Below are 14,289 nucleotides of genomic sequence, written 5' to 3'. Positions count from 1 at the left end.
ATAAATGTCGAGAGGTCTTTGTGGCCAGACTGATTGTGTGTGTGTCTGTGTGTGTGTGTGTGTGTGTGTGTGTGTTTGTGTGTGTTTGTGTGTGTGTGTGTGTCTGTCTGTCTGTCTACTGTGTGATTGAGTGGTATTATCTGTCTGCTAGTAAATACGCATTATGCTGTCACATAACATTCAGCCTACAGTATATATCAGTCTGAAGGCTGAAACTGACAGGCTTTTCTGGTTGCTCTGTGTATATTGGTAAGAGACTTTATGACAATATGATTTCAATGATGTCTTCTCCAGGGTGCCTCTGTAGATGATATAAGGAAAGCTTTCCCCATGCCGATGGGTCCTCCTGGAGTTGTGGTGAGTTAGCCTGCTGTATAGATGGGGCTCTCACATGGGCTCATTCATTGCTCAGGAAAACACTGCACAACATGGAGCTCGACCAGCTACAATCATATCTAGACCATGAGCCCATTATATGTTAAAAGATTAACCGCTAGTTTCATCTGAGATCTATTGAACATCAGTGGTCTGTGAAAGGCTACTGTAACCATGTGTTCATGTGTGTGTGTGTGTGTGTGTGTGTGTGTGTGTGTGTGTGTGTTTGTGTGTGTGTGTGTGTGTGTGTGTGCTGTTCTCTCTGCCTCTGACTTTCTCATTTACATTCTGCTTCCTCTCGTCCCTCCCAATCTTTCTTTCCTATTTTTTGTTGTTGTTGTGTGCAGGGCCCTCCAGGCAAGAAGGTGAGCGAGTCATTAATTCTCTCATTAGATGTGGAGTCAAATCTGATGTTGTTTGCAAGTGTAAAGTATGTCTGTTGTGCTTACAGGGTGATCGTGGTGAGCAGGGTGACCAGGGGCAAAAGGTGTGATAATGGCATTTCCCTGCAATGTCAATGGGCATGATTAATATTACAGAATTAATACGAAAAAAGCTATGTTGCGCAATGATCGTTTTATAATAATAAAATAATACATTACCTTTTGTGATATTTTATAGCAACTTTATATGTGCTTTTACACAGGGCGATGCTGGAGGACCTGGAAAAGCAGTTGAAATGCGGGTATTGTTGGAATATCATGACTGATTATCGTCAAACACTGATATCTCTCCCTTTGGGTTTAATGAACTCAGAACTGACTGTGCCTCTTTTGGATGCTCTCCCAGGACATTGAAGTCCTATTTGAATCCTATGGCATCCAGGTAAGATTTAGATTGTCACATTCCACCAAATAACCCAGGTTGTAAAAAAAATGCAAAAGTATTTTTTGCTCAAAATGTCAGTCCTCAGTGCTCACCTTAGAAAAAAACCTTTCCCAGCTGCCCCTGCTGAAGGCATTGATTGACAGGTTACTTCAGGATGGGATGGAGGAGCTGCTGCACGAGTTCAACTCCAACAGGAGAGACCAGGGCGAGAGGAAGGAGCCCAGCTCTAACATCATCACAGAGTACACAGTAAGGCACCAGAGTCAAGGACTAGGAGCTCAGCTCCGACATCATCACAGAGTACACAGTAAGGCACCAGAGTCAAGGACTAGGAGCTCAGCTCTAACATCATCACAGAGTACACAGTAAGGCACCAGAGTCAAGGACTAGGAGCTCAGCTCCGACATCATCACAGAGTACACAGTAAGGCACCACAGTCAAGGACTAGGAGCTCAGCTCTAACATCAGCACAGAGTACACAGTAAGGCACCAGAGTCAAGATCTCCCTCAGCAACACTCCTCCTCAAACGCAATGCATTTGTCCAGGATTCAGTCAGGCGCATATGAGACTGATATTTTAGGTAACATAACAATTTTATAAAGGGACCAAGGAAATATTCTCGATTTTCCTGTAATCCAATAAATCTACTGAGCGAGGGATTGGCCCACCCAGCTTCCCCAGCGCCCCTTTAGCCAGCATCTTACTGGGTTATTCCAAGCAGGCCTTTATGGCAACCTATGGTAGAAACCCACCCTCCATACATTGCCCTATTTGGCAAATCCATACTTTGTCTGTTACCACCTCCGCTGACAAGGGGATGGACTTATTTTCGTGAGGAGTAGCTTGTAACAAATCAGGCCTGCAATTATGACCTTTCAGCTAGCTGCTTGTTTTGTATTAAACTGGCTCTCTTTTCTGAACCAGAGCGCTGTGAAGTATGACGTCTCGAGTGAGGCGCTGACCAAGTCTGAGGTGCATGGAGGGGAGGAGGAGGCAGGAGGACAGGGGCCGCTACAGACACCAGACATGGCTGTAAGGCTCGTCTGACTTCCACTCATCAGTTTGCACATCTATGCACTACAGATGCCATTCAATATTTGTAGCAGCTTGAACTTATTGCTAGCCAACCAAAGGCAAAGGGTAATCTTGCATCAGGAGCAAATAAGTGTCGAATGGCCCGTTGATTTCTTCCTTGGTGTCTTTGCCTCAAAGGATCCTATAAATGAGACAAAGGAGGGTCCTGCATTATGGGATGCCGTAACACTGAATGGAGAATTTGACCATGATGGAGACGTTGAGAGTAAACTCAGAGTGACAGGAGACGAGGTAATTATGCAGAGAAACCTGATTAAAACACCAAAACTTGTCATGAATCCCTCAGAGAGCGTAAATTATCACTTCCCCCCTCTAACTGATGCATATGTAGCATATATACATATATGTAGCAAATATATAGGTGGTTGTGGAATGCTGTAAAGCCTGTTTTAAAAAAAAAATTACAGTTTACTATACAGTTTATATTCAGTGGTTAATAGCTGCATTAATCTTCCCTTCAAATAACTGTGTAGCATCAAAATCAATTTGTGGATGTTAGAGATACTAACTATGTACAAATAATGGTGAATATGGTCAGTTCAACTAAAGGAATTCCCACTGGTCTTAACAGAGTGATCCTGAGTCCCCTGAAGACAACCTACACATCCTGAGCAGCCAGGAGGACTCACTGAGGAAGAGCTCAGGAGACAGGAAGAGGGGCAGAGACCGAGGAAAGGTGGGATTGGATGACAAACATGGATAAGGGAAATAACCCTTATACAGTTTTATCCACAGGAGAGTGGTAGGCTATGTCCATATGCATGGGTTGAAAACCAGCTGTCATACCACCAGTTTTAATCTAAATAATAGCTAAATAAACAATCAAGTTTTAGGTAAAAGCTTTATGAGAGTAAGGTTAAACATTACCGTTTGTGCTGATTAAGATATTACCGCAACATATTGTATCATGCACATTCTGGAAGGTAACCAAAGATAATTTTAACTATTCATATCAATATATTATTAATGTTGGATTTTGATACTAATGAAAACTAACAACTGAAAACTGAATTCCTAACCAGGGTAAAGGACACAAAGGACGACATAAACGACAACGGAAGCGTTTGGTAAAAGATAACTTTGAACATAGATCCTATAAGCACGTTTTTTAAACCCCCAAATGTCTAAATACATGTCTTACTTTGTCCCTCTTACCTCTCATAAAATAATCTAATCATTACATATTCTAATCTCACCTGGACAAAGTGTTAATCTTTCATTGTTTTCTAAAAAAATTTAAACATTTCTAAGCTTAATTATTAATATCTAAAAGCACAACCTCTATCCATAAATCAATATTTCTTTTCACTCCAATAATTGTTTGTTATTAATGTTACAATACTGCAAATAATTCCAATAATTCACTATTAAATTCATTTTTTGTGATATAATTTTCTTAAATCCCCCACGCTATCCTCTCACCTCTTTCTCTCAGCATGGCTGTCCTTTTGTGTCTATCTCTGTCAATCATTCTGTGTGTCATGTCTTAACCCATGTGTGCCTGTCTACTGTGCTATTTATTTCAGTGGGTTGACAGTGCTTGTGTACGTTTTCACTGTATATAACACTACATTGTATTTCATCATTTTAATGTTGGAAAATGCACATAAACACACAGTCTGATTCAGTCTTCCAAAAACCTTTTAGGGGGACCAAGATGAAGAGATTGGAGAGGATATGTATGACGCTGAAGAATACAGCGATGAATATGAGGTAAACGACTCTACACCATTACAGTAACTTTTGATTAGTGTCCAAGTATAAAAACTGCCAAACCTGAGGTGAATAAGAATAAATCCTAAGAGCCAACATGTATTGGGGCCTTATGGATGTAAAATGATGAGCTTAAGAGTTAAGGGGCGTTAAGAGCATTAAAGTAATTCTTGTAATGGCCTGCTCAAGGATGGATGCCCGGTGTAATTAGCGCCTTCAGTGGTTGACCTGACAAGAGGTGGCTTTCTCATCAAGGCCAGCTGGGGACTTTACCCCGCCCACGTGTGACACGGGCCACGATGTCACAACACACAGACAAGCTCGCCGACACCCACCCACACACACACCCACCACCCGCACAGTCTTGATGAGGAGTGGCAGTCATTCATGACGTCATAGCCTGACCTGCAAATGTGTCTTTAACTGAACTATATTTAAGGAAATGTATGAAACTAGAAACAATGTAATTCTGTGGCTTTGGACATACATTGAGAACTCTACTAATGAATACACTTACTTCTAACCTGGTGAAGTGACATTTATAGTATAGGGAAATAGGATACACGATGTGCCATTCCATGCCCCCATTACCAGGCTATTACTACAAGAAGCAGCAATGGAAGTCTTTTTGTGATTGTTGTTTTAACTGCTGATTCTCCGTGTTTGTAGGATGAACTGTTCACCGAGCCGCCCCCACTCTCCCCCCACACAAACAATAAAGTGAATGTGGTGAGTCTCTCTGAGGAGAAGGTCACGCCCCACCTAAAAGATGTATGCCATCTCTGCTCCATCACAGATTAAAATACTTCAGGAGTATGGTAAAGTCTGCTTGCTAAGCAGATGTCACTCTACTCTCTCTCAACTGTATCATGGGGCAAGTCTGGGTAGTGCCATGAAACCTCATGATCAGGATATTAGCTTTTTCAGGGGCACAGTAGTTTCTCTTGCTGAATGAACAGAAGAAAATGAAGTAGGAATATATAGCATTTTACAACATGGTGTATTCCATTACTAATTGATTGATTGGTGTTGTGTGTTCTGTCACTTAGGGGGTGTCACCTACAGTTATTCCTGTGACAAAGCATCAAGACCAGCAGCTAGATGTGGTAAGTGTAACAGCTGTTTCTTGTTAAGCATGCACAGGGCCTCCAGGCCCACCGATCGTCATCAAAGTCTCAGATGACGTAAGTCCATCCACATCTCACATCGACTGTCCTATCACATGCACAGATAAATGTCAAGAGGTCTTTGTGGCCAGACTGATTGTGTGTGTGTGTGTGGGTGTGTGTGTGTGTGTGTGTGTGTGTGTGTGTGTGTGTGTGTGTGTGTGTGTGTGTGTGTGTGTGTATCTGTATGTGTGGATTTGTGAATGACTTGAGAACAACTAACAGATTCATTCAAACATCCATTATCAAGCAGGTGATCTCAGCACCTGCAGGCAGCCCTGTAACAGAGGCTTCACACAAAGGGTCAGATCAGGTAAGGCCCTTATTCACCTCATGACTTTACACCTGCAATTAGTTCCCCCACGCCATTGAAATTGATGTCATTGTAAACCTGTATTTATTCTTATTTTTATGACTTTGTCAAAGGGTCTGTCTTCTGAATCCATAATAAAAAGCTAAGACCCTTAAACTGGCAAATGATATCATGGTTTACAGCTCCTTTGCAACATTATTTGCAATAACTTTGAAAATAGCTCTCAAAAAGACTGCAGTGCACTGCATTGAATGGTTTGATCTGGAGGGCTATATGATGTGCTTTATATATCGCCACAGGATCAGGGTGAGCTCATCCCATCACCGTCTCCATCAATCGGCACAACAGACGCTCCACAAGAGGAGGTAGGAATACAGACTAGACCTGCATGCTGTCAGTTTGCCATCCGAGGCAGTCTACAGGTTGCATGGACTGACAAGTGCTTGGCAGTCGCTCACAGGCAACAAAGCATGAAGAATTGAATTGAATTTGCTTGCGCATTGTTGCCTACACTGCGAACGGCCTAAGCACTTGCCATTGTCTTGCCGAGTTTTTCTTTGACTAACTTCTTTGAGTTTCACCAGTGTAAACGGTACAAGAGACATGATCAAGATACTAATTATGATTTTTAAACAGTCAAGCTGAGAGATAAATAATATTATAAATAGTCATAAACTATTTTAACAAACAATAAACTAGTCTGCATTTTCCTTTTAAAAATATAGAAAGATATGAATGCCAACCGAGCATGCCTAGAGCATGGCCATTCACATTACCTTGAGAGTTATCTATGTATATGGGCATGTCAAATATAGCATACAACCATAACCCCACATGTTTATTTGTGACAGAAACCAAGGGTAGACTTTAATTCCATTTTCTTTTCTAACTTTCAACACAGGGGCACTCCTAAACTCTGTAAGATTGACAATCAGGACACGTTTGTACTCAAGATTGTGGTTAATCACCTCCAAGAGCCAAGTTTTATGTGTGTGTTTGTGGGCATGCGTGCATGTGTGTGTGTTTGTGGGCGTGCGTGTGTGTGTGTGTGGTGTAAGAGTGAATTTGTTTTAGTACACATTGGTTGGTGTGTGTTTATGTATATGCCAGAGAGAGAGAGCAGATAGTGAGTGTGTGTGTGTGTGTGTGTGCGTGTGTGTGTGCACACTAAAGTGTTGAAGATTGTTGGGGATCTGATTTGCCTGAGCTGGACCAGCCTAATTTCTTCATCCCCCTAGTGATGATGTCATGACCGGTGCTCTGTGACACCATTAAAGCAGATATTCAAAATAAAAAGGAAGAAGCCATTTTGGATTGCATTTAAAGGAATGGGTCTTTATCAAGTCCACACCAATATGCTAAATATTCTACAGGGAAAACTAAACTTTCAATAACATAATTGACTTATTGTAATGATGAATTTGTCTCCCCAGGGATAAAGTTCATAAACTAATAATAAACAACTAGTGTTTTTTAAATTTTACCTGACCACAGATTGCCTTGACAAATCCCTCAGTTATACCAACATATATTTTTCAACTTTTCCTTATTTATTAAGACTGAAAGATTGTATTTTGTCATTGTCATGGTTTTCTCTACATTATGAAATGTTGTAATCCTGTGTATGATAGCATTTATTCAGATGTATTGGTTTTGCTTCTTGTATTCTTGTATTGCTACCTGTTTTCACTGGTGAAATTCAGTTTTCCTCTGTATTTTAACCTCACTGTGCATGAAATGGAGTAAATATGTTCAATCCTCCTTCTAAACCACGTGTTTGTGTGTCTTTTTTTATCATCATCTTTGTGCTTCCACTTATACTTTTGTGTTTAAATTTGATTATCAACATCACTGAATATTACCCAACATTACTGCATACATTACCCATGATAACGCTGCTAATAGTGCACACATTTGGAGAGTGCATCAGCAGTTTTAAAAACAGGCAAACTCAAGTGAACTGAATTATCATTCAAACTCTTCCATAAACACTTCCATACTTGTGTTGAAATAGACAGTATCAGGAGGAATACTCATTGCTTCACTGGCCTAGTCATGAACTTGTATAAACTGCTTATTAGCAGAGGGCTCCCTTGGCACCACCAAAGACCAGAGTGAAGAAGAGCGCCCCCTGGCCAGACTACATGGTAAACTACACCTCATTTCCTCACCTCACTGATACCAGAAGGCATATGATCGCACTGTAAGCCTTGTCCTCGTGTTACATTATATTATATGTCTTTTATGTCTCTGACAATTAATGGCAACTTAGAGACTTTGAATTGGGATAACTTCCGAAGATCATCAAGAACGTTGTATAGGTTGTGGATGTTAAATTACAACTTATAGAAAAAAACATTTGTTGGATACATTCCATTAACTGCAGCACTTTATCTCGTAGGCATACATGCCAGGCACAGCTGGAGGACAAAATCGCTATAAGCACAGAGAAAAAGTAACGTTATATTTTTTTACTTACGTCTTTAATTTCATTAAAACTGTTTCACACTACAATCAGTCCATCACTCAACATGTGTTGTGGGTACATGACGACAACTGGACGTTTGAGGTTCTAACATGTGGCTAAATCCATTCCAAAACCGTTTTTCCTACAACAAAAGCCCTTTTTTTATTTAACAAACACATCAACAGTTTCCATTAAACAGAAGTCAACTTCTAAGATAAGATAATCTTTTATTAATCCAGTGAGGGAAAATTCAGTTGTCAAGGCAGCAAGGTAGTAGGAATAGGAATCAAGTATCTTTATACATAAACATCAAAAATAAATTAATAAACATTTTAATAAGAAATTAGATAAATAGACAACATAGCACAACTCCGCTGGCGTACATTACATAAAACTTATGTTTGGTTGTGGAGTCTGATGTTCTACTGGCATTTTGAAAGTATAGATACACATACACATGGTCCTCCAAACAGAAAACCCAAGGTACCTAACCATACGTTCTCCACATACAGACTGATGTTAGTGTGAAGTCATTCCTGTTAGCATTCCTGTAAAGATGAAGTGCTTCACAGTTGTTCATTAATTAAGCTGTGGCTGTGTTGAGACACTGTTGTTTCTCTTTTGATTTCTTCAAGTCATATTCAGGAGCAAAAGGGAGGAAACGATTAAACGTGAGTTTAACAACAGGGCCTTTCCAAAAACATGACCTCAGAGGCGAGACGTCTCAAGTTGTGCAACACAGTTATCACATTATTCGCCATTGTTGACTTTTTCTAGACAAAGACGCAGCAGAATGCCAACTCTGCTCCTGACCCTGACACTCTGCGAGAAAGAGAGGCAGAGTGGGAGGGAGAGGAGGAGACGGAGAGAGAAGGAACAGATCCTGTACCCACAGCAGAACAAGATAAAGACAGAGGAGTGCAATCCGGAGGAGCAGGAGACAGCAAGAGTGAGGGAGAGGAGGAGTGGGAGGAGGATGATGATGACACAGTGATCGAGCCAGATGCAGAGTATAATTCTGGACTCGAGCCTGACGAGGAGTACGACAGAAGCCCAGACTATGACCACACCGAGACAGACAGCGAGAGAGAGATGGATCGCCTGGAGACTGAGCGAGAGAGGATGGAGCTGGAAAGGGAGAGAGAGGAGGAGTTGGAGAGGGAGAGAGCAGAGGCCGAGAGGAGGAGAGAGGAGGAACTGGACAGAGAGTCTGAGGGGGAGAGGGAGGAGAGGGAGAGAGAGAGGGAGATTGAGCTAGAGAGGATAGAGTGGGAGAGAAGGAGGCAGGAAATGATCGAGAGAGCGAGGATGGGGGGATTCGATGGAGAGACGGATGATCTGTTTCAGTTGGGCATTCTCAAGGTGAGACAGCAGATAAGCCACGCATCCTTCCTCAATCCTTTACCTGCACACATGAGATTCCTAGGGAGGGGGTCACCTGTACTTTACATAGCATCCATTTTACATGTGGCATCGTATAGTAGATTTTTGGTTTTCCTCTAGCTAACTGTACTAGGTCAAATGAGTTTCTGACTTACTGCTGTTTGTCTCTTTGAAGGGTGCCCCAGGAGAGGATGGCAAACCTGGCCCAAAGGTAATCCTTTTGTGAAAATCACTTTATACATTCACACAAGGGAGGAATCCAATAAACACAAGCCCTGTATTAATGGATTGGCACCCCAAAGGTTAGGTCATTTACATTTTCTTCCGGCAAGTACAAGTTATCAGAATCAGCTTGGGACAAATATACCATAACAAAGTGCTGGAACCCCAGTAAGATTATTGCCCCATTCATAAAGGTAATAGGTTGTTCTACCCACTAGTAAAGCTGTCAGTATGAAATCATTACCCCTATCGTTAGCATTACTATTTATCTTGGAGCTTAATTCCTCAGTTGACAATGGAGCTTACCACTGTGTCTGTGACCATTCTACACCCATGTAAACTGTGAAAACACAACATACAGTATGTGTCATATTCAGCTGTAAATTAAGTGCAAATTTGGGTTGGTTAGGGCTTCATTTGTGAGGTGCCAAGCATCTCATCCTCATCGGATGTGTCACTTCCCTGTCCACCCACGTCTCCACCTCTGACGTCATAGGCGGAATGCTCACTCGGAATGCTGGGAAATGTACCCTTGTCACTCAAAGTGCGCTGGGCACAGCCCCTGAGTTGGCCTTTGATGTCCTCCTCAATTCTATTTTTACTCAAGCATGACGAATGGGCTTAATCTGGATATTAATAATTCTCTCTGTAAAGACTTCCTTTTTTTCAATGGTGATTCTGAGTTGAGAGTTTCTTAGCCCTGCCTCTCTGTCTGTCTTTTGAATACATGGATGAAAAAAAGGGCACAATGAAAATGTTGAATAGCTGTCCCCTTTTTTGTGTTTCTTTAGGGTGAAATTGGAGAGAGTGGACAGAAGGTGAAATCTTTTTTTTTACACCGAAATCATTTTTGTAACATTTAATTAATGAGAAAATTGAATAATCACATTAAATGAATCAAAGAAAAAATGTCCTGTGAGGGAAGAAATAAGTGCTAATGCTAACATTCTATGTCCGTAGGGAGAACCAGGAGTTGGTCATCGTGGTCCAGTTGGTCAGGCTGGTCCACCTGGGCATAAGGTGATCTCTGGTTTCAGTTACCTTGAACTGTTAGCATACAATCCCTTTATCCTTTCAAGAAAATGAGAAAAACATCTAGAATGTCTGCTAAAAAAGCATGTTTTCACATCACATAAAAATACACAGTTAGATCCAAAAGCAAGGAGAAGAAACTGTCCCATTCCTCTCCCTATGAACAGGGTGAGCCAGGCGAACCAGGACCTCCTGGCGCCCAGGGCGTCCAGGGTATCCGAGGCAACCTTGGAATCCCGGGTTCTCATGGGTCACGAGGGCCACCAGGAAACCCTGGGGAGCCAGGCAGAGAGGTCAGGGGTCATTTCAGCCCTTGATATGGGCTTTATTCAGAATGCAGCAAGATGTGTTTTGTTCAGAAAACTGTGAATATAATGTGAATATAATTATAATACAATAATCTCTTAATTGACACAGGGTGACAAAGGGAGGAGGGGAAAGAATGGAACACCAGGCTCTCCGGGACCACCTAGTCCTCCAGGACAACCGGTAGCTACAACAGTTACCCTCTACTTGTGTGTGAGAGAGATATAGAGCAATGAAGGGTTAGATGAATAGAATATGGAGGAGGGGAAATAATTGGAAAAAGGGAATATTCTCGCTTGTATATCCAGTAGAGATGATGTGTGTCTCTTGTTTAAAGGGTGCACCAGGAGAACCGGGGACTAAAGGTGACAAGGTAACATTAAGTGATGCAATCTTTGTTTACGGTGTAAGAGAGTTCATTTAGATCTTTGCTTCATACTTAAATATCCTTTCATGTATGCCCTGCATCTTTCCCAACTAGGGTGACAGCATCCCGGGAGAGCCAGGCGAGAGGGGGGTGGCAGGTTTGCCTGGGCGTCGGGTAAGACTGTCATTCATGAGATGGGGAATTTCCTAAACTAGGCTCTGAGAAGATAAATAATATCCATGACCACTTTTAATTAGCTGTGTTGCAGGAGATGTTATATTCTGAAGTTGTGAGTTCCTCACGGCTGTGTTTCTCCTGTTTAAATCACAGGGTCCTAAGGGAACAGCGGGAGCTAATGGACTGCCTGGACCCATAGTCAGTTAAGCCTATCACTTACTGAGCTTATTATGTACTTTACAGTTACATGTAATTGTCAGCATTATGTAAGAGAGCAAAGGTAGTAGACATGATGCTACTGAGATCTTTTAACCTGTAGTTGAATGAGAATGCATTCCTGTAGATATAGACCCTACATGGTTTGGTATTCCGCTCAGGACTCAAGCTCATGGATATTCTGAATGTCCCCTCATGTGGGATTGTCTGATCTGAGACTTTCCCCTCTGTTGTCATTGTTACAGAGTCCCAAGGGCTTAGCGGGAACCAAAGGAGAAAAGGTAAGATGGTGATGATGATGATGATGATGATGATGATGATGATGATGATGATGATGATGATGATGATGATGATGATGATGATGATGATGATGATTCATGTCTGTTAAGATGTCAGCCAGTCACTATGCAGGCATTCGATTTAGAGATCATGTCTCCTTTTGACTCCTGTGGAAGTATTACACTTTAAAAGGGGCATAGAATGAAAAAAGTTAGAGGAGTTTTTCCATGACTTTGGCTGGGTTACCTTGCATGTCTGAATGGAGGCCATCAAAAGCACCTCGCTCCTCTCATCTGTATTGAGGTGTCTGATGGCCCCAACCTTACTCTCTTCAAAAGCCACTAAAGTCACTTGCTCTCCATTTTAAAATATCTTGCTGTCAATATCGGACAGCCAGTGTGCATAACAATTTTATATATGAACGTAAAGCTGACTTGGCATTTAAACAGATAGTGAGGCGATGCCACTTTTATTTATTTAAGACTATAAAAGATGACACAGTAATGGTTATGGATGGTGAATGGTATTTGATCTTCCACCAGGCAACATTATGTTCTCAGTATACTCACCTAATATATTTTTATATCCCTTCTGTCTCACTCATAATATTCCCAGTAATCATTTCATACATTTGACAGGGTGGCCGTGGCCTTCCTGGGATCACAGGAGAGAGGGTAAAGAATAAACTGCATTAATAACAATAAAAGTGTAATAAAAAGTTTGAAATCGCATGGGAAGCATTAGTCTATGTCTTGTGTCCTCTCTGCTCAGGGCAGTCCCCTCACAGTTCCTGGCCCTCGCGGTTACAAAGGGTTCAAAGGGGAAACGGTAAGGAGTCTGTTGTACCGCTGCAGTATGATTAAAACACATTAAATGTGTCCTAATCCAAGATGGCACTGGTAAAAGTTTATGTTACAGTGCAAGTACATTCTATGCTAATCTCACATCATGTCTCTCTTTGTGATTGGCACTTGGTTGAATATTATGTCTGTACATTGTTATTTGTGTACATTGTTATTGTGTACATGTTACTTAGGGTGAGAAAGGACCTCCAGGCTTCGATGGAGATAAAGGGGAAAAGGGGGAAGACGGTCCTCCAGGAGGGAAGGTATGGCTCACCTCAGAGCATGAGAATGAATGGCACACCTGTATTTGGAGATAAAGCGGGAATATTACTCAATGACGTGGACACAAGGAGTCTGGCAGGTCTCCTGCCCATTCAGTTATTGTTAATTATACATATTTTGAAGGGAGTCAGAAAATTGAAGGTAGTCATTACCTCATCATTGTGTCATTTCCTTTCTGCACTGAAGGGCTTAAAGGGAGAAACTGGCTCCAAAGGTGCTGTAGGTCCGTTTGGAGCCAGAGGAGCCGTAGGTCAGAAGGTTGGTAAACAAACGGCACAACCATCAATCCAGCACCTTCTGGCATTGGTGGCTTTCAGTTGCTGATAATTACAAACGTGTTGTTTGTTGTTTCGACACAAAAGCATGACGGCATTTTTTTTGCTCTCGTAGGGAGATCAAGGCGAGCCAGGAGTCGATGGTGAAGCGGTACGTCTTGATGGAATTTTGGTGGAGTTTTTAAAGATGCTGGTGACAGTGATGGGAATTTAAAATATGCCCCCTCTGTTGTGTGCAGGGTCATAATGGAGAAGATGGATTGGACGGGGAGAAGGGAGACAAAGGGGACATGGGTCTGCAGGGACTGAAGGGGAGTCAGGTGAGTGTGGGGGGCTAGTGTTTAAGGAAGTGAACAACAGCCAGATTAGTTGTTTTATAAAATGTCATTGCTGAAGAGCCAACACCTTTTTTGTTGTGATATGTTCCCAAACAGGGTGAGATGGGAGAGCCCGGTTTGCCAGGGGCCACAGGGGAGAAAGGAGAGAAAGTAATAAAACTGTTTAAAAACATAGAAATAATTATAGGCTTTATTAGGCTTTCTCTGACAAGCAGATGTTCTCTGACAAGCAGATGTTCTCCAGATACTATAATCTTGGGTTATTTTGTTTCTAATGGGCTGTAATTGTTGCAGGGAATGCGAGGTTTACCTGGTCGCATGGGCAGCCCAGGCATGCATGGACATCTGGTGAGATATTGCAGACGGTCAGGTTCATAGAAATGCAGCAGTAGTTCATGTTTGAAAATGTGTTTTGCTGTCTTAGGGTGATCTAGGGGTGCCAGGCAGTCCTGGCCTTCCAGGCCTCAATGGGCTTACTGGGCGAAAGGTAAGGGTGGTGATGGTGATGATGGTAGTGATGGTGATGGTGATGGTGATGGCGGTGATGGTGATGGTGATGGTGATGGTGATGGTGATGGTGATGGTGATGGTGATGGTGATGGTGATGGT

At 42.0% G+C, this 14,289-nt stretch overlaps 1 protein-coding gene across 1 annotated transcript in view; it reads left to right on the top strand.

The window, feature by feature from the left end:
- Positions 1-14,289, top strand: part of col7a1l (collagen type VII alpha 1-like) — a gene marked incomplete at both ends in the record, with an annotated part of 63,688 nt that overhangs the window by 42,367 nt on the left and 7,032 nt on the right. The window contains 29 exon segments of the mRNA XM_080851694.1: positions 295-357; positions 723-740; positions 827-862; positions 1,165-1,200; positions 1,318-1,452; positions 2,129-2,236; positions 2,871-2,975; positions 3,947-4,012; positions 4,682-4,741; positions 5,156-5,196; positions 8,736-8,800; positions 8,896-9,320; positions 9,517-9,552; positions 10,355-10,381; positions 10,524-10,583; positions 10,763-10,888; positions 11,013-11,084; positions 11,239-11,274; positions 11,383-11,442; positions 11,599-11,643; positions 11,907-11,942; positions 12,712-12,768; positions 12,977-13,048; positions 13,254-13,325; positions 13,458-13,493; positions 13,582-13,662; positions 13,777-13,830; positions 13,975-14,028; positions 14,105-14,167. Of these exon segments, the coding sequence (XP_080707820.1) occupies positions 295-357; positions 723-740; positions 827-862; positions 1,165-1,200; positions 1,318-1,452; positions 2,129-2,236; positions 2,871-2,975; positions 3,947-4,012; positions 4,682-4,741; positions 5,156-5,196; positions 8,736-8,800; positions 8,896-9,320; positions 9,517-9,552; positions 10,355-10,381; positions 10,524-10,583; positions 10,763-10,888; positions 11,013-11,084; positions 11,239-11,274; positions 11,383-11,442; positions 11,599-11,643; positions 11,907-11,942; positions 12,712-12,768; positions 12,977-13,048; positions 13,254-13,325; positions 13,458-13,493; positions 13,582-13,662; positions 13,777-13,830; positions 13,975-14,028; positions 14,105-14,167 (2,145 nt within the window).

This window comes from Sprattus sprattus, assembly GCF_963457725.1.
Source record: "Sprattus sprattus genome assembly, chromosome: 14".
Taxonomy (NCBI): domain Eukaryota; kingdom Metazoa; phylum Chordata; class Actinopteri; order Clupeiformes; family Clupeidae; genus Sprattus; species Sprattus sprattus.
This window is presented reverse-complemented; position numbering and strand designations above follow the sequence as displayed.